The 24371-nt window shown below is 33.1% G+C and overlaps 1 protein-coding gene across 1 annotated transcript in view; it reads right to left on the minus strand.

Annotated features, from left to right (window-relative positions):
• SNF4Agamma (SNF4/AMP-activated protein kinase gamma subunit) overlaps positions 1–24371 on the minus strand; it is a 319651-nt gene that overhangs the window by 26496 nt on the left and 268784 nt on the right. Inside the window, 2 exon segments of the mRNA XM_072539907.1 lie at positions 2238–2426; positions 6676–6813. Coding sequence (XP_072396008.1) covers positions 2238–2426; positions 6676–6813 — 327 coding nt within the window.

Below are 24371 nucleotides of genomic sequence, written 5' to 3' on the forward strand. Positions count from 1 at the left end.
TATATATATATATATATATATATATATATATATATATATATATATATATATATTTCATTTCAAAACCTTCTTAATCAAAAAAAAAATGATCCAAAAGCGGTAAGAATCAAAAAACAACTAATGACTTTTCTTGTGATTAAGAGATGTCTTTATGTCTTTTTTATTTCGATTTTCTAATCATTCGTTTCAATTCCACCTTTACATTTCGTATAACCCTTATACAGATTGAACGAATTTAAAACGGAACATACAATTTAATATATGTCTGTTTGAACTGCATTTGAAATAGTGGACCAATATAAAACTTGGACAAAAATAAATCCATACCTGGTGATAGACATTGTATAAAATATCGTTCAACTATCTGTCTCCTTTAAAGGAAAGAGGAGCTTGCCTAATAGTCGGAGAGATAGAGCCGAAATTTTGAACTGATCAGTTCTCTATTGGACATTTCTCTATTGGAATATATTCATTGTAACTGGGTTAAGACTTTGCCTTACAGGCGGACGCCCCTCGTGGTACAGGGGGTGGCTATACAGGGATGAAGTTGTAATTTTTTTCGGAAAAATTAACGATCGATAATATGGCTGAAAATTTGCCCAGAGTAAGATCTTGGTATAACTAGACGAAATCCCAAAGGGCGGACGCGAGAGTGGATACATAAGGGGTGGCGGACAGGGATGAAATTGCAATTTTTTGGGGAAAAATTAACGATAAGTAATATGTCCGCCATTTTCATGGCTCATTATTTAGCCCCTAAAAACTCTAAATCCAAAAGAGCGGACAGCTGGGTTGGTACAGAGAGAGATAAAACGGGGTCAAATGTACCACTTGCCTGCGCATTTTAGGTCTCGGTAACAATTTTCAAACTGATTTTATTATGATATTTTTATACCGATTGATTTGAAAATTTGTATGCTCACTTCTGTTACTATTCTGAAAAGCGTCAAGTAGAGTTTTCCTCAAAATTTTCCAAAAAAATTTCCGTAAATGAAAATTTTCGTAATTTTTTGAGGTAAAATCTAATTTGTAGAATCCTTTCGATTTTCTGTCAGTTATACCATGATTTTTTTCCAAAAATTTTCAAATGATTTTGTCCGCCTGTAAGGCAAAGTCTTAACCCAGTTACAATGAATATATTCCAATAGAGAAATGTCATATTACTGATCAGTTCAAAATTTCGGCTCTATCTCTTGGACTATAAGGAAGCGATAAGTGGTTTGACAGCATAATAACTGCTTGTGTAGTCTAGTTTTCACAGTGATTCTAGGCTACCTATTTGGGTGGAGTTTTGACTTGTTCTTGAATGAATTCAGAATCCAGCAGCCCGCTGAAGTATTGGATTTTTATAATATAATTATTTGACAACCTTTTGTTGGCCAACCACCTAGAGCGGAGTTGAGCCGAAATACATTGATTTCGTATGTTCCGTTTTAAATTCGTTCAATCTGTATACGTAATGTCATTTTAGAGATTGGTAAAATTGAGTCACACTTGTCACTTGTCAAAGCTGTTACTCGAACAGCTATGCGGTAGTGCTTCTAGTTCAACTTTTGGTAAGTTTTTGCATAAAAATATAGTTCTTTTGTGTAGCTATAATTTTTTGCCTTTTTGATGCATACATTTACTAGTTACCTATTCGTTAAAAACAATAAACAAACTTTAGTATGGTTTGAATGCGTTTATTTTTAGTTATTTATTTTGGTACAAGTACTTCTAAGTACTTCTTTTAACTACAAATTTTGGGCTTTTGGTTTTCAGCACAAATGACATTATTCGTCCTTTGGTTGAATTTCGTCATTTCGGTAGCAAACTTTTATATTGTCACCGAAATGATTCATCTGTTACCGAAAGGACTGATAGGAAATTATTTCTCTGTTCTCGGGGCAAAATAGAAACAAAGAAGAAATAGACTAAAACAAACCAAAGATGATTTTGTAAGGTGATCACAGAGAGGAAACATCAACTATGATCAACGATGATTCGTGTAAACAAGAAGAGAACGTAGTAAAAGAAACAAGGAATAAGGAAGGAGTAAGTGTGAAGAAATAGTAGAAAAGAAATAGAAATAGAGAATCCACAAAGTAATGAAAAAAATCATTAATTTTTGAAAATTTTTGCCAGGTTTTATTTTTTATTTAATTTTCTCCGCCATTTTATCCAAAACGTTACTGTCACTGCATTGATGCCATTATCAAAGAAACTGAGCGATAAATTTAAAAACAATATATATTTACCTATATTTATAAGAGGTTTCTTATCCTTAAGTACCCGTCGCCAGGTATCTAGTTTGTGTTCTTCTAATTCGTCCATGGCTACATCTGGAGATTTGTAATACATCCTAAGGATCTTTATGAAATCTGTAATGGTTAACATACCAACAAACTCTTGCTTGGAACTATCCCACAACGGTGCTGCCCTGACACCTAAAAATACAAAAAAATATATCATCAAGGCTCTACAATTTAACATACAATGTATCTAGGGCATTGGTCGATGCGCCCCAAGTTATTTTTTACGGGAAAACGTGAAAAGTACGAGATTTGTCTTTTTAGTTTTGCAGATAGCCGTTTAGATGGCGCCATCAATGAAACCTAAAAGTTTCGTTGCGATATAACCAGTCCTGTAGATACAGTAAATTTTTGATATTAGCAAAGGATCTTAACCGAAGAACATTTTCGAGCAATAATTTTTTCCAATTTTCGGAGAGGGTTACCCCAACAGCAATATCTCGCTCAAATGGTTTCCGTGTTTGAGAATGAAGCATCACACTAATCAACTATTTTCCGCTTGTATTGCGAATTTCAGCGTGGTCGTTCCAGTCTCAGCGACATCCAGACCAGGTGCACCCAAAACTTCAGTCACACAGCAAAACATGCGGTTCGTCAGCTAATTAAGAATGACCACTGAACTGGGTGTTGCGAAGTTGGTTTCCCGTTATATCCCTAATTTGCTCACAGAAGAGTAAAAAGCGGTTCGCGTCAATTGGTGTCGAAAAACATTGGAACGGTTCAACAAAGGAAGCTCAAAAAACGTGTATAGTATTGTTAGTGGCGATGAATTTTGGATTTACTCCTACGAACCGGAAAATAAACACTAATCATATATATTCATACATATATATTCATATATATTCATACACCACAAACATTCACAAGATGTGTGGGTGTTTCACGATGAGCAAAAACCAACAAAATCACCCTTTCTCTAAGAGTCCAATAAAATGGTCGCAACTTTTGTGTAAAAACCTGGTCATGTGGCAACAGTTGGTTTAAAAGATAGATGAACGGTTGCTTATGATTTATATATAACCGTTTGTTTACCAGAAGTTATCGCCAAACTCCGACAAAGCAACACACAACGACGAATCATCCTACATCAGGACAATGCAAATGCTCACACTCCCCAAAAGACAATAGAGTTTTTGGAGCTTCAAAACATCGAATTGTTAAACCATCCACCATATAGCCCCGACCTAAGTCCCAAAGACTTCCTCACGTTCCCAAAAATCAAGAATTCAATGCGTGGGCAGCGATTCCAGTCACCAGAATAAGCCATCGATCCCTTTAAAACAGTGATTTTGCAGGTGTCAACTCCTGGAATAACTGTTTTACCAATTGGTTTGAACGTATGCAAAAGTGTTTGGATCTTGGTGGGACATATTTTAAAAAGTAATAAAGTACTTTAAGCCTATATATTTTTTGTCTTTATAGCTATATGCAAAACTAAAAGACAAACCTTAGGAGCTGTAAGGATGTAGAAGGAAACATCCTAAATGATACGGCCTCAATCCTAAACAGATGGGTTGAATTTTTCGATGCAAAATTTAATGGCCATCATATCGAAGAAGCAGATAACACGCTAGCAAATCGAAATGATTGGAATCCTTTCAACCCAAACGAAAGACCACCTACCATCGAAAACGTTGCCCAAGCCATTAAAAAGCTTAAACATAATAAATCACCAGGAATTGATCAAATTTGCAGTGAGCTCTACAAGAATGGTGGCGATGCCCTACTACAGACACTGCATAAGCTTTTACTTCTTGTTTGGTATAATGAGACCATGCCTTGTGAATGGTCTCAAGGCGTGATATGCCCGTTACATAAAAAGGTGACCAGCTCCAGTGTGACAACTATAGAGGTATAACCCTGTTAACAACTGGTTACAAAATACTAGCAAATATTCTCTACGAAAGGCTGCAAGTTTACACAGTGGGCATAGTTGGTAAATATCAAGCTGGATTCACTCCAGAAAAATCAACAATTGACTAGATTCATTCAATAAGACAGATTCTCGAGAAAACATTAGAATTCAATATTGAAACCCATCACCTATTCATCGACTTCAAGGCCGCATACGACAGTGTCAAGAGAACAGTGCTATACCAATCAATGCATGAGTTTGGTATACCAGAGAAACTTATCCGACTAACGAGAATGACAATGTCTAACTTAGAAGCCACTGTTAGAATACAGGGAGAGAATTCTAGATCCTTTGAGATAAAGGATGGACTCAGACAAGGGGATGCTCTGGCTTGCCTCCTATTTAATATTGCCTTAGAAAAGGCAGTCCGAGATACACGAATTAGGGACGGCGGTACTATTTACAATAGATCGATATAAGTCTTAGCATATGCTGATGACATTGACATAATAGGGCGTAGCAAGCGAGATGTTGAGCAATATCTCCTAGAATTGGAAACAGCGGCGAAACAGGTCGGTCTAGTCATCAACGAAGACAAAACCAAGTACATGTTGGTTAGAAAGGATCCGGTAGCAAATGAGGAACGAGAAACAGTCTTTGGAAGTCATACCTTTGGACGTGTTGACAGCTTCACATACCTTGGGTCGCTATTGACTGCTACCAATAAAATAAGGAAAAAATCAATAGACGAATAAATCTTACAAATAGGGCATACTATGGACTTCAAAAGCATTTCCACTCAAGAAACATTCAAAGAAGAACTAAAATTATTATATACAAAACATTGCTGAGGCCGGTCCTCACATATGGAGCAGAAACATGGACTCTAACGCAGAAAGATGAAAGACTTTTGGGAATATTTGAGCGTAAAATACTCCGCAAAATATTTGGAGCTATAAACGACCAAGGGCAGTGGCGCAGAAGATATAATTTTGAATTGTATCAGCTCTTTGATGAGCCAGATGTCATAACGTTCATTAAAACACAGCAGCTTAGATGGGCTGGACACATAATACGAATGCCAGAAAATACGATTGCTAAAAAGCTAACCACAGGAACAACTGTAGAAAGAAGAAGCAAAAGCCGACCGCGAATTAGGTGGTTAGATGGAGTTGAAACCGACTTACGGATGTTAAAAATCAGAAGATGGCAACATGTTGCCAGAAACCGAACAGAATGGCGACGAATCTTTGAGCAGGCCAAGATCCACAGAGGATTGTCGAGCCAAAGATGATGATGAAAAGACAAACCTCGTATTATATCGCGTTAAATATTGTCTACACGTCTTTGACAGGAGCGTCAAAATGAGGCGAATTAACCTTGGCTTTTTTGACGTTTTCCCATAAGAAGTAATGTAGGGCATATCCACCACTACACTAAAAATGTATTAGTCCCTTTTCTCATGTTGTTGAGATTGTAATCTATTTCTGCCAGTTTGTACAGAAAATGTTCTGTGTGTTTTACAAAAGCGTTTTAATCGTGAACCAATTTCAGTTTACTACAAATTGATCTATGAGGTACGCTGGCTTTGAGGACTCCCTATAGGTGTTATGGTTCTTTGGTAATATGTCAGGGATCTTCGAACTCGATTCTAGAATTTCAGAACAAAAATTCCAAACTCAAATGGAGCCTTGCAGGCCACACTGCTAAACAAAACCACCAACGTTGGATCGCCACAATACAACACTGGACCAAAGGTACCCGACCGGATGAGATAAGTCTTCTTCTTCAACTGCCATCTCCGCGGCGGAGGTCGGCAATCATCATAGCTATTCGGACTTTTGAGACGGCTGCTCTGAAATGTTCATTTGATGTACATCCGTACCACTCTCTCAGGTTGGGCAACCATGACATTCTACGCCTCCCTATGCTTCTCTTTCCTTGGATCTTTTACTGCATAATCAGTTGGAGCAAGGTGTATTTCTCTCCATGCGTAATATGATGAGATAGGTAGATGATATAAAAAAAAATAGCAGGATCAAAGTAAATATAAAAGGTAATTATAAAGTACTTGGAGGAATATGGCGTAAAATCCAGAAAACCTGTCTGGGAATTGTTCTCCAATCATTCCGGATTTAACGTTAACCTAATAGACTCCACTGGGTTTAGAGCAGACGAGGTTAAAATCGGCTCTAGTTACTGTTCTACAGTATGAGAATTTTTGACTGGTATTTCTTAAGACGGAAAAACTGGCCTTTTTATTTTGCGGAAACTATCTTTAAATACGAATTCATACACCACAAACATTCACCAAGATGTACCCATTGCCATTTTATTGGCTTGCTAAGAGCCTAGAGTTAAACCGGTTGCATGTGTTATAAATTGTTAGGCTTTTTAAAGTCGAGATAAAGAGCTTGGTATTGCGTTGCACGAAGCATGGATTAATATACATCAAAACTTCCCTAATAACTCTATTCCCTCGACGAATTGCTGTTACCCTCATAGTATTTTCTAAAAATGTTTACTTACCATTATATACAAGGGCAAAGAAGGCCTTTTTAACTAACAACTGTGTATCGAAGACGACTAGCTTAGCAGATGTTGGAATGAGGTCGTAACATTTGTGGAATTTGAAGAACTTAACGAAAATTTGCGACTCATCTTCCTCTGCAAACAAAAAAAATATGTTAATACATTAAAAATTAGTAAACACAAAAAGTAAAAAAAGATACTTGTAAAGCCAACTGTTCACAAAATATAAGCCAATTCTTTTTAAATATTAACAATAATATAAATCAGCTATTAGAAAATTACTGTCGCAAACATGTTATTATTTATAAAATTGGATTTCTTGTCAGATGTATTAAAAAATGATACAATTTATGGTTTCAACTATAATTAGCATACGTTTACTGGCACTGTTAAAAATGAGGAACGAAAGGAACATAATTATGGAGCTCAATAGATATTTTTCAGAAATTTTGCACGTCACATGCCATGTCTGTTAAACATCACTTGAAAATCACTCTTATCACCTGTCATCTATAGTAAAGTATCTAAATTGTAGGCAATAAATTCTGAGAAATGATAATACTGTTGCCAGTTTGTGATTATAGATAATGTATCAATTTCTAAATTAACAATTAACATACAGTCAAATAATCATAGAATACGGGAGTTGTCAAAGTTATATAAAACATGACAACGCTGACCAGTAGAAACGAGCAGTAAATAATTGAAGACACAAGTTAGAGAGAGACATATCACGCAATCTGAGCTCTCAGTCGACACTCAGTAGTGCATCGTTATCATCCAATTTAAAACTTAAGTTTTCCCTCTCTATTAAATTTTTTATTTTAGCCCATATAAGCTCACAATGATAAGGAATGAGTTCCAGAACAATTATTTTCTTTTCACGACCCATTTCCTTGACAAAATATTTCTTGTACAGTAAAAGCCAAATAAAATTGCGTGCACGTCAAAGAGGTCGCAATTCTATTGTATGTGTGGCTACATTACTATAGAAAAGTGTATGTTACTTTAGTTTGCTAAACAATCACTTCTAAAAGTATCCCGATCAATAAAAAAACTTTTCTAACAAAATAATGTATATACAATATAGCTTTTTTGGATTTAGACGTCCCTTATTGTAAAATTTTGTGTTGAAATGTTCATGAAGAAACCACCAATTAATGACGGAGTATTAGTCACTAACAGAAATAGTCATGTTACCGTTGTGTCGTTTGTTGAGTTTTCAATCAGTGTTCTGTGACTTTTGTACTCGTGGTATCATTTTTGAGGTTATCTTGTGAAAAACATTATTTGTTAAAATGCCCAAACAGCTGAATAGTCGATACAAAGAACTTGTGGCTTCATTAATTAACTATTTTGAAGAAGAAAGGAATAATAATGGCCCTATGTTACCCTTAAACGCTGGGCAAGAGGTAATATGCGAATAAAATATCATTACTTTACTTTACAAAAATTTGTATTATTTTAGCGTGTAGCTGCTGCTTTAAAAATCAGTGTAAGAACAGTAAGCAGCATAATGTCAAATGTAGAAAAAAGGTGAACAGTTCGAGTCACCAAAGAAAAGGCGTTGCATTAATAAACGAGTAACAAATACAACAACTTTAAATACAAGCTCCATTGGTCATACCATTTACAATATGTACCAGAGAAGTAAGTACGATTATAACAAATATACATTTAACATAATTTTATTTCTGTATTCTTTTAGAACAACAGGTAACGGTTCAATCATTGTGGTCCCAACTGAAAGATAAAAAATTATTTTATGGTAGTACCACTTCTTTAAAAAGATTGCTCAAAGAACTTGAGTTTGAGTGGATGAAGGATAATTCACGACGAAGACTTATGGAATTACCTAACGTTGTTTGTAAAAGAGTACAATTCTTGAGAACTTATAAAGAAGCGAAGGATGAAGGTCTATATACCAATTCGTGTTTCTCGATGAAACTTGGATATTTCAAAATGGGATCATTGGTCATTATTGACAAAATGAAAATATAAAGAGTGTTAAAACCACTAAAACGGATGGCAAAAGGTTTATTGTATTAACATAAGTTGTTATATGAACATTTAAAATTTAAATAATATCATTGCAGATATTATATTATACTCCATGCTGGAAATGAAACAGGATTTATAGAGGGTGCTGAAGCAATATTGGGGGCTATGATGTATCATTTACGTAAATAATTACATACTAGTGTAAAATTCAGAAAACGTACATCAGATTACAGTTCTCAAAACATAATGTGTAAAAACGGTATGATGTATCATGCCCTGCGTTGCTATGCGTAAAATGACCAAGCCACAGCAGAAAATTACATAAAACGCTATTTTCGGTTCTGTCATATCCTGAAGATCTGTCAGATAATTCAAATTAACCTAACTTTTGGCTTCTTGTTTGTTTTTGAAAAAATGGATTTTGTAAATTTGTTATTACTCAATGAATTGAATGATGTGGCAGAAATAAATTATGTAAATGTAGAGCAACTTCAGTTACGGGACACCAGTAACCCATTTGAAATAGATAACCAGCTCTAACTAAATTGCAATAGAATTAAAGGTTCTCTCCCTACTTAATTTTGTAGGAAATGAAAGTTACCAAAAATGTACTGGTAACAACCTGTTATTTTCAATGGAACAAAGTACATTTAGTAAAGTATTAACAGAAATAGCTGCAGGGATAGTGGAACACTTTGTGCCAAAATGGTGAAAAAGATGAAGTACAGCCTGTAGTTCTCATAGAAATGATTCCAAAGGAGGCAAATCAAAACAATGGTTGGGTGTTGGAAGCACAGAGAATAAGAAGTGTTATTGCTGCAAACTTTGTGTAGTGAAACAAAAACTTATTAATATTTTCATAATTTATTTATTTCACAATGATAAATAGTGATATAGTTTTATAATCAAATATAGTTTAGTAATATAATTTTACAATTTAGTGATATTTCATCATTTTATAATATATATGATAGAGTTTTATAATCTAGTATAGTTTAGTGATATAAATGTTAATATTTCAATTAATTACAAAAAGCTCAAAACAAACAATCTAAAACATATTACTAAGTGGCTCAAAATTTTTTTAAACTGTTTAGATAATACGAAGATATATATTGCTGCACACTGTATTATAACATATTAAATTAAAAATGTTTATATATTGTTAGAAACAAAAACATAAATCATGTATGTTACAATTAATTACAAAAATGATACAACACTAACAAAATAAAAATATATTACAACCTGTCTCAAAAGTTTTGAAAACCCTTAGAGAATATAAAGAAGTGTTATCGCTGCAAATGTTATGTTATAAAATATTTAAATAAAAATGTTTATCCTCAGTTTATTTTATAATTATATGATTTATATTTATACAAACTTTGTGTTATAAAATTGTTAAATAAAAATGTTTAAAAACATAAAACCCGTATGTTATAATTAATTGCAAAAAGTTCAAAATACACAATTTTAAAATATATTAAAAAGTAGTCCAAAATTTGTTAAAACCCTTGGAAAATTAAAACATACAAATAAAGAATACAATTTCAAAAATGAACGCAAACCTAAAATATACCACAAAGTAAACCTACAAATACACCTAAAATATACTACTACAAAGAACAAGGTTTGTAGCACAAGCATTACAACTTTGGGTTGTATAGAACCTGACATAAAATTCATTAAGGTAGCATACCTTACATGGATAGAGCAGAGCATTTCATCAGGCAAGAGGTAGGTGCAACAGTAGGAAAGGTTTTTAACAGAAGAGGGCTGATGGGACAATAAACCAGAAGAAAACAAAGACTTAGGTATCAAGACAATTTAGACGATGATTTAAAATCTATTGGAGTTAGAATGTACAGAAGAGTTGGTAGACACAGGGGTGAATAGAGGATTGTCCTAAAGAATTATTTGCACAAGCACAGAGTTTTACATTATAGCCTTGTTAAAGCTGGAAACATATATTCCTGTCTTGCATTGATGTTGAATAATGATAATGGTAAAACAAACTAAAATATATTACAAAATGGTCCAAATGTGCTCATAACCCTTAGAGAATATGAAGAAGTATTATTGCTGCAAACTTCGGTGTTGTAAAATAAAAAAAAAACAAGTTGATAAATAAAAGTGTTTATAATTAGTATATTTCATAATGATATGTAGGTATTTATGTTACGATTAGTTACAAAATCAAAAAGAATAACACAAAGATCAAGACAAAACAAAAAATCTGAAACATATTACAAAGTGGCTAAAAAATTTCGAGTTATAAAATTTTTAAATAAAAATGTTTATATTCAGTTTATTCCATAATTGAGATATAATTTTATAAAGGATATGTTTATAGAATTTTAAATAAAACTATAGCATTTTTAATTTTTACAGGTTGACTTCCTTTTCCTTCTGAAAAATATTATACACCATAATAAACATAATACATCAATAATTAATCTTTACTTTTAAACTCCAATGTATTTATAATCTGGGGCTCCCCAAGATGAATCTTTGAAATGAGTTGCAAAATCTTCTACTCATTAAACACCTAAAAATTTAGCATTTATTAAATTTGATAGTAACAGAAATTAATCTTCTTACATTTCTTCATTGTTCTCCTGTTTTTTAGGGCCACCATCTACTGTATTTACCATGATAGCAAATTCCTCTAACAATTGGGCTACTTTCTTAGCCTTCCTTGACTATTTTGCCAGTAAGCACTATTTATTTTTATGAAGTCTAACATCACTTACAATTGTTTCCTGGTTGTTTTCTTTTTAATTGAAGCCATTAGTTTATTTTATTATACTTATCAAAAAAATAGTAACTTGTTTCCACAAATTACATACAATAACATAACCTAACTAAGAGCGAAAACGGCACCTAATTTTAGACAGCTTAAAAATTACATTTACATATAGATAAATTACATATCAAGGTAGGCAACCCGTTATACGTAGTTCTTACATCATACCGATTTGAAAATTTTTACATAAATGTGTTAAAATCGGAGTTTACAGCATGTAATTATTTCACATAAACGATACATCATAGCCCTCATTATGTTCAAAAACTCAACTTAGTGATTATCAGATATCATGTTGTCAGATAACATTTACAAATAAATCGGCTGTATACTCTGTATAAATATAAAATACTGTCTGCTGATTGATATCTGCCTCTAAATGTAACGCCACCTTACGTGACGTTACAGAGATAAACCTATTAAACTATAGAGTAAAAGAGTTAAAGCCCAATTTTTAGGCGGTCAAAAAAATAGTTAAAGGCCCTAGCCAATAAATTCTATAAGTAGACATTGTTGTATACATACAAATCTACCTTCACTTAAAGTTTTATGCAATTTGAGAGTGTCAGGAAAAAGTTCAATCGAAGTCTAAAAATGATAAAAAATGCGACTCTAGTTTATTATAAAATATGTTAACGCTGTACTATTTCAATGAGACGCAACTACTATTGTTTTTGTTTTAATATGTGGAACATCAATCTTCCTTAATCCTAATGATAAATGTCATTTAAATTAGCTACTGACATCATTGAGTACCATCTACGATACGATGTTTTGGTTCTACGCTATTTAAATATTAACTTAGATTTTGTTAAGTGTACGACCGAGGAAAGTTAACGTATCAATAACAATCAGTTTGTTGGTAAATATTGCGGTATATGGGTATTCAAATAATTGGTACTAGCCCAATAATAGCATGAAATCAAAATTAACTAATACTTAAATGAACAGAGAGTGCAAACATATAATTTATATAACTTTTTTAAGAGTATAGACATATAAAAAAGTATGATTTTATAGAAAAACGTGAGATTGCTTATTAAAAAAGTTTGACATCTGACAGTAGTCTCATAATCGGACAGAGATTAAAATAAATCAATAAAAGAAATATGGAGGTATATTTAGGGGACAATATGTTCTGCTGTGGTAGCTAATTGCAGTCAAATCTAGAAAAACACCAATTTTATTCAATTTAGATTTAAGGTATCGATTTCTAGATTTAACTAATATATAATTTTTTTTTGCAATCATCAGTAAATCAATTACAAGAAAAATAAAATTGAGTTCTTGCAATAGGTGTTGCTTTATTACGAGTAAAAAATAAAAAATTCTAGATTTATTTTATAATTGAATATAGTAGATTGCAGGGGCCCTGATTTTGGCTCTAATGTTCGCGTACTTTTGATTGTTCGTAATTATTTATCCTGTTGTAATGAGAACCAATAATCACAGATATAAAAACTTTTATCGCACTAGCTCTAACATTTTTACCTTTGTCCAAAATTTCGGCGAGCCAGTCCTTGTAACACTGGGAGATGTGCTCGAACTCCTTGATCTCATCAATGTTGTACACTTCCTCGTCCTCGTGCGGCAAGAGAATCGAAAACTGTCCGGAGTAAACATGAAGTCGAATTGTCCTCGACATGCCCATAAGAAGAGCTCATTTTAGACTTATTTTAACACTTTAAATTTATTTCCACGCGAACAATAATACCACAGGACGATAGTGTGTTTGGATTTAATCGATTTGATGTTTATATTAATTCACTCTAAAATCACTGATACAAAGTCAAAGTTGTCACAAACAGCTCATCGTTGTATATTTAATCTTTTTTAATAACACTACTTGATGGAATAATACAGAGTTCATTTTAATAAATATCTAGTATTAAAAGCATAAAATGAAATGGTTTAATTAATGGTAAGCCATTCAAGTAACTGTGAATAATTTATAAATTAAACAAAGAAATCATGAATGTGTTGCTTGTGTGAGTCCATTTCAAAAGGTAAAAGAAATAATAAATTAGACTTACTCACAATCAATTTAATTTAACTAATCAGACGACCGGTTTCGCTTTCTACAATACGCAAAGCATCTTCAGGTCACGATACAAAGTTAAATAAATGCTGAAAATAATAAACCCATATTAGGGTGTTGTCTAATAAAGATAAAATAAAGATAGATGATATAAATTATATAAATTACAGTAATTATGCCAATATTAGATGTCTGTGGTTTTTCAAAATGAATAAGATGTTTAAGCAGACAAGGTAAGACCCACAAATTGGTAAAATAGTCTATTAAACTGTAATGAATTAATAAATAAACAAATAAATAAAACATTACTTACATGCCGGTACTCTATTAATTGATGGTTGAAAGAACATGGTTCAAACTATCTTGTATTGTTGATTGGAGAACTCAAGTCAACTATTGTAATTGTTTAACAGTAAACAGGGAAGTTCTTGAGGAGACAGATTTTATCCAATGAAGTAGAGATAGGTGAAATGTAATTGTTTGTTTGATGAAAGTAATGTTCTATACCGTTAAGTTATTTATATTTATTCTGGAGATATATTTATGAAATGTGTGTTATTTATTGAGATTTTTATTTTTGTTTTGGAAGGTGACAGTTGTCTTAAAAATCATTATTATCATTATCAAAATTATAATTTATATCATCTATCTTTATTTTATCTTTATTAGACAACACCCTAATATGGGTTTATTATTTTCAGCATTTATTTAACTTTGTATCGTGACCTGAAGATGCTTTGCATATTGTAGAAAGCGAAACCGGTCGTCTGATTAGTTAAATTAAATTGATTGTGAGTAAGTCTAATTTTAGATCTGAGTCTAATCTAATTAAAGAAAGCTACATATTTCCAAATCTATGTTGCAAATATTCATAAAGTCACAATAGTTGTTTCAATATACATACACATTTATCAAGTGACATACTTCACATTAAAGTGAGTGGTGATCAGATTCGCAAGGGTAAAATTATTTGCTCAATTTGGTAATCAAAATCACGTCTTCATTTGACCCTTAACTGGTCCGGTACTGTAGCAGTAGCGTAACTGGTCCGGCGTAGTCTGCGAAACTACTGTTTCCAAGAAAGCAAAACAACACTCAAAAATAATTTTTTTATTAAGAAAAAATGTTACAAACATACCCTGATATATTTATATAAAAGTGAACTCATTAGATTTGGGCATTATTTGTGTTAAGAAAAAAATATTTAAATAAAACTGACATCCATACAAATATTTGTGAAAAAGTACATAGTTTTGTAAGTAATTAAAAAAATATAAAAAACAACTGTGTTCAAACTGCACACTAAACAAAAAACTAGGTAAAATAAAAATCGATCAAAAATGTTTGTTTCCAGCATCAGTCAAACTTTATACCAATTTTATATGTAATTTTTACATAGTGGTTTTGTACATCCCAAACAAACAGGCTTTTTGCAACGCAAGCACAGGTATTTTGTCATCCTGAGATTTCTACTCGGACACAAACTACAAATCTTGCGTTTTTCTAAAATAAGAACATTCGTCTCATTGTCCTCTTGTTCTTCTTGAACTCCAAGTATCTGGCTATTGTAAGACGTAATTGACGTGGAATGTTCGTCATTGTCATTCATCTTTATATGTGATCTTTCACTAACTGCATAGCCAACTCCAAAGCAAAAACACTTTTTTCGTTTATTACTGGATTGTTTTTGTAACACTGATATAGAATATATGAATTTGCTATAGAAATGTCCAATATGCGGAAAAAAATTGTTAAGGGCCATCTTCGGGTTTGAGGTACTTTTGGAGCATTTCTCATATAAAGAATCTACACCTCCTTTATTCTCATTATAATTAGAAATAATTTCTAGTTTTCAGTAGAGGGATCACTATAACGTCTACTATGCATTGAAGATATAAGTACTGTAGCCTTTCCCACTTTTCCTACATGAGAAATTAAGGTACATTCTTCCCTAAATCCATAAATTGTTCACCCTTCAGGTCTGTTCTGTTGGCCAGAAAAGTGAAAGTATTGAATATAAATGAAATAGCTGCAGTTGGATCATCTTTTTTGCGTTCCTCCCTGTCTTCAGGATTGTCGAATCGGATAGCAAGTAAAAGGACAGCAAATCTTTTTTTGCTCATGACTGCTTTGAAGATTTCTCTTCCAGTTCCATCTCTTGCAAATAAACGGTCTATATTTTCGTGACTGGAGTTGAAAATTGCAGTGTAAATAAGGAGTCCCAAAATTGCTCTTAACTCAATAACATCCATTTCTCTAAGCTGATGGATAGAACTAGCAGAATATTTCTCACGCATTGATCGTAATTTTATGTTTGTATTCTGCTCAATATGTTGCAGAATGTTATCACTAAACAACATATTCCAAACAGATAAGGGTATCACAGCCTCGCCGAGCATTTTTGCCTTTGTTTTTAGAATTAGCACTTTTATGACAATTTTGTGTTTACGTGTTCTAGATGAGGGGATAACTTCTGACGTACACCACCTGTGTCGATTTTTACCATAAACATAGGTTTTGTTACTATCACTTACTGCTAATTCATTACAATCTGCAGGCTCCTCAGAATCAAAAAATTCCGAACATGTTATCGTGTTCAGATTCAATGTTATGGTCTTCCGAAATATTGTCTACATCACTGTCACTATCACATTCCTCATTGTACCACTTTAAAAGAGTTCTCATAATCGTCATCGCCGAAACGCACTCGTTTTGATGGCCCGGCCATAATTTCTAAAAATGCACGACACACAAAAAGTCACACCAACAGTCCAGCGTCGTCTGAGGAACTACTCTAGACCTAATTGTTGCCATAACTTTTTAGGAACTGAGAGAAACTTGTTGAAAATACACCCACTTGTCAAGCTCCAATAGTTTAAGGATTAGATAGAAGGACTTGCCTGCAGGCAGTGCCAATTTCCAATAAAATATAATTAAAAATATGGAATCGTCTGTCAGACGACGCCGGACCAGTTAAGGGTTAAGGTATGATTGATTTCCAACCTACAAAATATTACTTATCTACATGAGAAGATAGTGAATGCAATTACTATTTTTATTGGGAATTAGCCACAATTTTATTTTACAACTTTTACATAAGAAAAGCAGTAAGATAGTAAGATAGACCTTTTCTTAATAACATTTTAAAATTGTTTAAGTTAAAGCCAGGAATTCGCTCAAAATTCCGATTTATTAAAAAATATTTTTAACTATTCAGAAACACCTGTTACCAATAAATCTCCATACAATTTGCAACACTGTTCACAAAATGTAATCGTTCGTGTAGTCCCATCATCTGTGGAAAATTCACGTCAAGTAAATGAGACAGAACAACAGTTCAGCACGTTCCTATCATTAATTACATTTCAAATAGTACATAACACCCACGGAAATAGAAACAGATTGTCTAGTAAACAAAAGAGATAATTGTAGGAAAATGTAAATAGAAAAAAGTCGATAGTAATTGAATATTGTTGTTTATATTATAGTTGTATGTATGCTTTGACGGTTTTGATTGGAAAAATATTTCTAGAGGATCATAATATTAGGAGTGGCGATAAGCTCTTCCAATTTGTGGTTTTATAGATTTTAAAATAAAAAACGATTCAGGAAGCTTGTTCTACCTGTTTGAATAAGATTTGCCTTGTTTCTATATTTTTCTGGAACAAGTTGAACAAAGCATAGAAAGGTAAGCTATTAGATCATTGCAAAGTACTATCTTGGGGTAAAATTGGATTAGTAGTATCTTGGGGTAAAATTTTATCAAGGTCATAGATTTAAAAGCCACGGACAAGTATATGTCCAGTTTATAATATACGAGTCCCTTCCCATATCAGTTGGCCCATCTATGGAATTTGCAGTTTAACCTTAAAAGACTATGGTTGCCATATGGCAACCATTGTTAGCAGTGATCTAAATCATTTTTTCAGTAGGTTTCTCTATTAAAAAGCAGATGGCACATGCTGTTCTAAATATATATAATAGTACTGAAAGTTCAGTCTCAGGTTAGTGCTTGTTTGATTAACGTTGTTGTGTATATATCCGATTTTTGTTGGTGCAAAAAAATGGACATCAGATTTGTGTAAGTAACTTTGTAATACCTAATATAAATTATTTTTTGTTTAATATACGATTTTATTTATAAGAATAGACTAGATTTTAATAATGTTGCATTAGTTCGTTATTTTCTTTTATTTAGTGTGTAAATATTTTAGGGCGGGAAAAACTGAAATTGCCATATTATGGCAACCAGAGCAGCCAGAGTCTCTTTCAGTACCGATTGTTTTTATTTTATTTTAAAAGAGGCTTTACTCTTAAAAAAGCCTTACCAATGACGTACGCGGACGATTTAGATGTGGAGGGAATCTACATTGAACCACCAGACACAAATGAATTGCAATGGAGAAAATAGACGCGACCAAAGTATATTTTGTATTTTTACGAAAAAGATAGGTGATAAAGTTTTATTTACTTTTAGGTAAACTGGGACAAAGAGGGAGATTTGAAAGCAACGGCTAGGCCATTTCCAGCATCCAGCTACGAAGTATACAGTAACTGCAGGCTCTTTGAACTTTTCGAAAAGTTTATTGATGAAGAATTAATCGAACTACTGGTTACAGAATCTACGAGGTATGCACATTTTAAAAATTTAGCAGATCCCCAAATTACGATCAACGAAATGAAATGTTTTATAATAATTTTGATCATAACTGGATATAACGAATTACCTGGCAAAAAATACTACTGGGACATGGAATCTGACATGATGAATAAATGTGTTTCAGAAATGATGCGACGAGACTGATTTTTAACAATTTTTCGTTTTCTTCACTGCGCTGATAATAGTAAGCTTGAGAAAACAGATAAGATGTCGAAGTTGCGACCTATAGTAGAAAATCTGCGAAAGAAATTTTTGGACCATTTTATTCCAGAAAGGGAGCTAAATTACGATAAGTAGAGTCGATGATAAAATATTTCGGTAAATACTCTTGTAAACAATTTATAAAGGGAAAACCCATCCGCTTTGGGTACAAAGTCTGGTGTATAAATACAAAATCTGGTTTTCAATATATGACAAGGTAATGATCCGAACTCCAATGAAGATTATCAAAAAGTATTCGGTAAGGCTGCCGCACCACTTGTATCGATGCTAAATGACTTACCCCCACATAAGAAACACCTGCTTTACTCACTGTATTTTGATAATTTATCACTAGTTTGTTTTACTAAATTTTTTAAAAGATGAAGATTACGACGGATTTGGGATGGATCATGTAACGTTGGCTTATGCTTAGCGTGCAATGTGCAATTTCACACTAAATAATTTATAGTTTTTATTGTTATTCATAGTTTTTATTGTTCATTATTTTCATAGTTTTGGACTACGGTTGCCATATGGCAATCTTATTTCTTTATATAAAAAATACTTAAATTGTTTAACTTTTTTATTATAATTTTAATATTTGTTCAAAATAAAACATAAAACACGAACTTTTTTTCAGTTTTTTAATAAAAACAAAAGTCCGTTCTTTAGGTGTTAAGTCGATTACCATAAACAAATTATACTCTGAATGTTTATATAAGTTCCCATATTTATTAATATGCCATTTTTATTAATATTTATTAAAAACATTGCCCTTATGGTTTTTTATTTATTTTCAACAATAAAAAAAATATCACTAAACCCTGGTTTACTTATGTCAACATACGTTGATTTTTTCATAATTACGTTAAATCCAGAGGTAGCTATGGAAAAATGACATCAAAACAATAACATTGCCATTAATGTCAAATGTATGTTGTAGTATTGTAAAGCTTTTGCCGTTTGTGGATTGTACAATGAGTCGAGGTAAAGTTATCGATGAGAAAATTTGTTCAATCATTATTAGATTTTTTATTCTGGAAAATCCAATTCGGAAATCGCGAATATGTTGCAATCGTCACGCTATAGTGTAAGAAATATAATCAGAAGATACAAAAACTACAGGTTCGGTCGTCACAAAACCTAGAAATGTACGAAAAAGTAAAATAACCGAAGCAGATCGAAGAGCATTAAGACGCATTATGGTAAAAAATCGACAAGCAAATGATATGGAGTTAAGCGTTTCATGGAATGACGTTATTGGAAGATCCGTTTCTATGTCACATGTCACTGAGAGGCCCACAAATTAGGATATGGTAGTTACAAAGTAAGTTTTATAGTTGAAAAAATTACTACGAATTGTTTTTAATAAATTAAATTTTATTTTAGGATAAGGAAACGTCACTTTTAACATTACAACAAAAGAAAAATAGACTAAGATGGTCAACAGAGCATAAAGATTGGACTCAGTCGCAATGGGATTCAATACAATGGAGTGACGAGTCCAGATTTGAAGTGTGTGTTAAAGACAGTAGAAGTCGCTTCATTCGCAGGAAAAATGAAGCTTTCCATCCCGACTGTCTGAAGAAAAAAGTAAAATTTCCTGTATATGTCATGATCTGGGGATAGCATGTCGTCTAAAAGTGTGGCTATTTTAGAAAAATCTCTTTTACCGATTATGGAACACCGTTTAACATCAGCGGAAGCTCTTCCAACAGGACGGCGCAGATTGTCATGCCTCAAGAAAGAGTTTAAAATGGATTGAAGACCAAGGCATAGCACTTCTGGAATGGGTTTCTAACAGTCCCGACTTGTCCCCGTTAGAGTTTGTGGCGCGAAATGAAAAAAGGTTTGAGAAAACATCCTGCCAGATCCGTCAACGAATTGAAGGAAAAATTGCAAGAAATATGGGATTCGTTTAGATTAGAATTTTGTCAAAACTTGGTAAAAACTATGCCTCGAAGAATTGTGGATGTCATTAAAAAGTACCACTGAGTAACTCAGTGGTAGACTTTCACATTTTTTTCTCTAAAATTGAATTTTCTTATCAATCTAACGTTGGACCAACTGATATGGGAAGGGGCTCGTATTGGGTTATGGATGACTTTTAGTATTAACTTTAGCACATGGGACATCAAACTAATGCTGAGGTAATTGCTGCATTCTCTTAATTTTTTTTTAATTTGACATAAATATGATGATCCCATTATTACAATGTAGTCTATAAGTTACACTCTTTAGAGTTCTTAGTACTACTATCTTAATTTAGTACACCACTTTAACTTGTATACTTTACTCATAACCTTTTCGTACTTTAGTTCAAGACACTCTGCCAGATCATTAGTATTGTCTAACAGTTGACGAACCTCTAGATTTACGTGCTGATGAAGCCTTTTTTCATGGCCCTTAGCTTGTTTTTTTATTACGTCACTGACGGTTTCTACATTTAATCTTTATGCAGGTCCTCGTTACGAACATACCATGAAGCATCGACTATGTCTCGAAGTACTTTGTTCTGGAACCTTTGTATGACATTTACATTGCTTGAACTGGTACAAAAATCTGTGACAAAAATCTGAATACTGCGCTGAGACTGAGGTTTGTTGAATGTTACGTCTGGTCGCAACTATTGTACGGGGTAGAAACATGGACACTAAAAGCGCAAATAGTTAAGAAGATTGAAGCCTTTGAACTTTGGATATACCGGAGAATGTTGAGAATTCCATGGACTGCCAGGGTCACCAATGAGGAAGTGCTGAGATGGATGGGTCGAGACAAAAAATTGTTGAGAACGATAAAAGTACGCAAGACTGCATACCTTGGACACATACTGAGAAATAATAAATATAGTCTTCTGCAGGTCATCATGCAGGGTGGAGTCGATGGCAAAAAGGGAATAGGTAGAAAGAGGAAGTCATGGCTGCGAAATATTCGAGACTGGACAAACATGACTATAGACGAATTATTCCACGTTGCAAAAGACAGAGAAGCTTTTAAAAATGTGGTCGCCAACCTCCGTTAATGGGGATGGCATAGGAAGAAGAAGAACTGGTACATCCCCATAATTGGATACCGTAAGTCCACACCGGTTTGAGGACTTCTTGATAGACCAGGGGCTTTTTATAGACTGATAAGGTCGAATATACCCAATAACCAATACATTTTTTTGTATTTCAACTTGAGTTCTTTTTGCTTTTTTTAACACGTGTTTTTCATCTCAATTTAGCGTCCAGTGTCATACCCTGATATTTAGCTGTGTTGACATAACGTCGGCTTAAGATGCAAATGGCCTAACTCCAAAAATTTAAATTATTCAGGAGATGCAAAAACTTGTCAGAATTAGAAAATATAATAAAACAAGGTAAGTTTCCAAAATATTTTATTTTGTTTAATGCTACAACATAGAAAATACTTGCTCTTGTCAAAAATAGGCTTTATTCTTGAAAAATTGGGAGTTAGGTAATATGCGTTCCCTGAGCATGGGTTGGCATCAGGAGATAGGCAATAATCTAATTAATTGTGCAACTTAAGTATAAAAAAAATTTAAAGACGGCAACACAAGACAAAAGACAAAAAGAAAGAGGCATTTTACAAATGTGGTAAGTTATCATAAAAAAAATGAAAGTCCTTAGGAATTGACGATTTAAGGTCCATTAAGTGTTGAAATTTTTCCGATTTAATTGGTATTGGAGTCGGATACATTAACGGCAACTCTTCTAAATTCCAGATTTTTTTATCTTTTTTCGTGATTCTGTAAGGCAAAGGCATCCATTCTTCTGTATGCCTGATTTTAAAGAGAATTCCGTGTTCATTATACTGAAGTGCTCTAATGTTTGTTACAGTAGGATCACCTGACGATCTACCAGGACGGATGGAACTAATGTATTGAACTTCTTGAAAGTTTTTGAAATATGTATGATCCAAGTACTCCACCACGTAGGGTTTCGGATTTATACGAGCAGTTTGACAAATATTGACATAGTCTGCTGGGACATTTATGACTCGGTTTTTTAGTTTTCGCTCGATTGTGGAGTGCATTGAATCGCACTCCATTTGCGTATGCCCTTTTTCTAAAAATTTTTGCTCAATTGTAATCCCATGCTTTTGTGCAAAGTTGAAAAGTGCATTGGCAAGAATTGCATTTCTGTTTTGTCCAGTGCAACCATCACTGTACAAAATGACTTTACTAGTAGAGTTTTTTTGGGGTATAATATTAGTCTCTAAAAACTTGTAAATGATGGTAGCAAATGTGTTGGCAGTTAGTCCAGCATGACCCTCATGCCAGAGGAAACAATATCCATCCAAGGATTTAATGTCCATAATTGTAAAATTATGGACTATTAATTTTGTTTTATAATATAGAGCGCTGACATTAGATTTTGGACTCAGTAGAACTGATTGCAAATCCATTGAAAAACTTTTACATCTTCTTTTGTTTTGTCAACCTCTTTTTCCTTTCGTGCCTCCTCCTTTTTCTTCTGATGTTCTTGATAGGTAGCTTCGTCAATATTACCAGTCTTGTAACCCACACACGTATCACATTCGTCCTTTTTAGGTGAAAAAAGTGCTAAATTAAAATCGTCGAAACTGTTATTAAATGCTGCAATAGATAGCGGTTGTGAATCGTTTTTTGTACACCAGTCATTCTTATAAAACCGGTATAATTCCATTTTTGTTTGCCAAGATCTTTCAAGGTATAATTTCTTTGTGCTCTTTCGACAATAATGTGACTCTAGTTTTGGAAGAACTGTAAAGAAATTGCACAAATTTTCTTTTTGTTTGTCGATTTTCGCTTTTCTAGGAATAACTATTTGGGAGGAATTATTATCACGCGTATCATTAAGGTCATCATCCACCAAATCATTTGCAGTGTGTTGTGATTTATTTTTTTCAATCAACCAATGTGCAACAGTTCTTGGTGCAACTGAAAGAGTATTGCAAAACATTGTTTTGCACACTCTTATCTTGGATGTTGTTTGAAGAAAATATATATAGGAAAATTCCCTTCTTGACTCGTTCTCTTTTTTTCGATCCCTAGCTCTTGAAGTACTTTTCTTTTCAACCAGCGTCCTTAGAAACAATTGTTTTTCGTTCCACAAAAAATTCCAAAATCTTGTAAAAATTTCTGTTCTTTGATCTTCTGTTATCTCATTGCACTTCATTACTGATTTCCCATTATTCATTACTGATTTACCACTGCATTTGCATCTCGGTCCTATAGCTTTTGCTTTTTTTTTAATATCATAATTCCATTTTTCTTCTTGCTTTTGTTTTCCAAAATATTCCTTTCCTTCTTGTCTCAAAATCTTATTTTTATTTTTCTTCCATTCGTTTTGATCTACATGACGTCTCTTTCTGCGTGTCCGTGAAGGGGTTTGCATTGGAGTGTTATTTTGTAGCTCTTCTAGTACTTCATTTTCATTTTCACTTGAACTTGTTTCATTTTCACTGGGTTCATAAGATTTATCTGAACGACTAGAAGAAGCTTCAATAACTTCTTCTTCCAAAATGGAGGTTGGCACTTCTTCACCATGAATTGATTCTGGAACGAAATTCTAACGATCTTCTGGTTCAATGTTGATTTCATCTTCAGGAAAATTTGAGGAGATAAAATTCAGGTTAGCAACTTTTTCTTCAGCTAGGGTGAGTAAATCATCATCAGTAATTAAATTGTCGTCAGCTAATAAGTGGTGATTAGATGCTGAGGAGCTTGCTAGATTAGTACTATCAGTTAAGAGTGTAGATAAATCCTTATCTTGATCAAAAGTATCACAAAATGTTAACAAATCTCTTATTACATCGCTTTCGGCATCGCTTTGTCTGTTGGGCTTTTCCTGGATGTTTTGCTTAGCCAATAAAAGCATTTTCATCGCACGGGATTGCGGATTCATTCTGAAATATACAGCGTTAATTAGAAAGTATACTTTTATGTACCTAGCTAAGCAAAAATTTAGAATGTTATTATAGGGAAAAAAATATTAAAGGTA

This window comes from Diabrotica undecimpunctata, chromosome 8 (assembly GCF_040954645.1).
Source record: "Diabrotica undecimpunctata isolate CICGRU chromosome 8, icDiaUnde3, whole genome shotgun sequence".
NCBI classification, from domain to species: domain Eukaryota; kingdom Metazoa; phylum Arthropoda; class Insecta; order Coleoptera; family Chrysomelidae; genus Diabrotica; species Diabrotica undecimpunctata.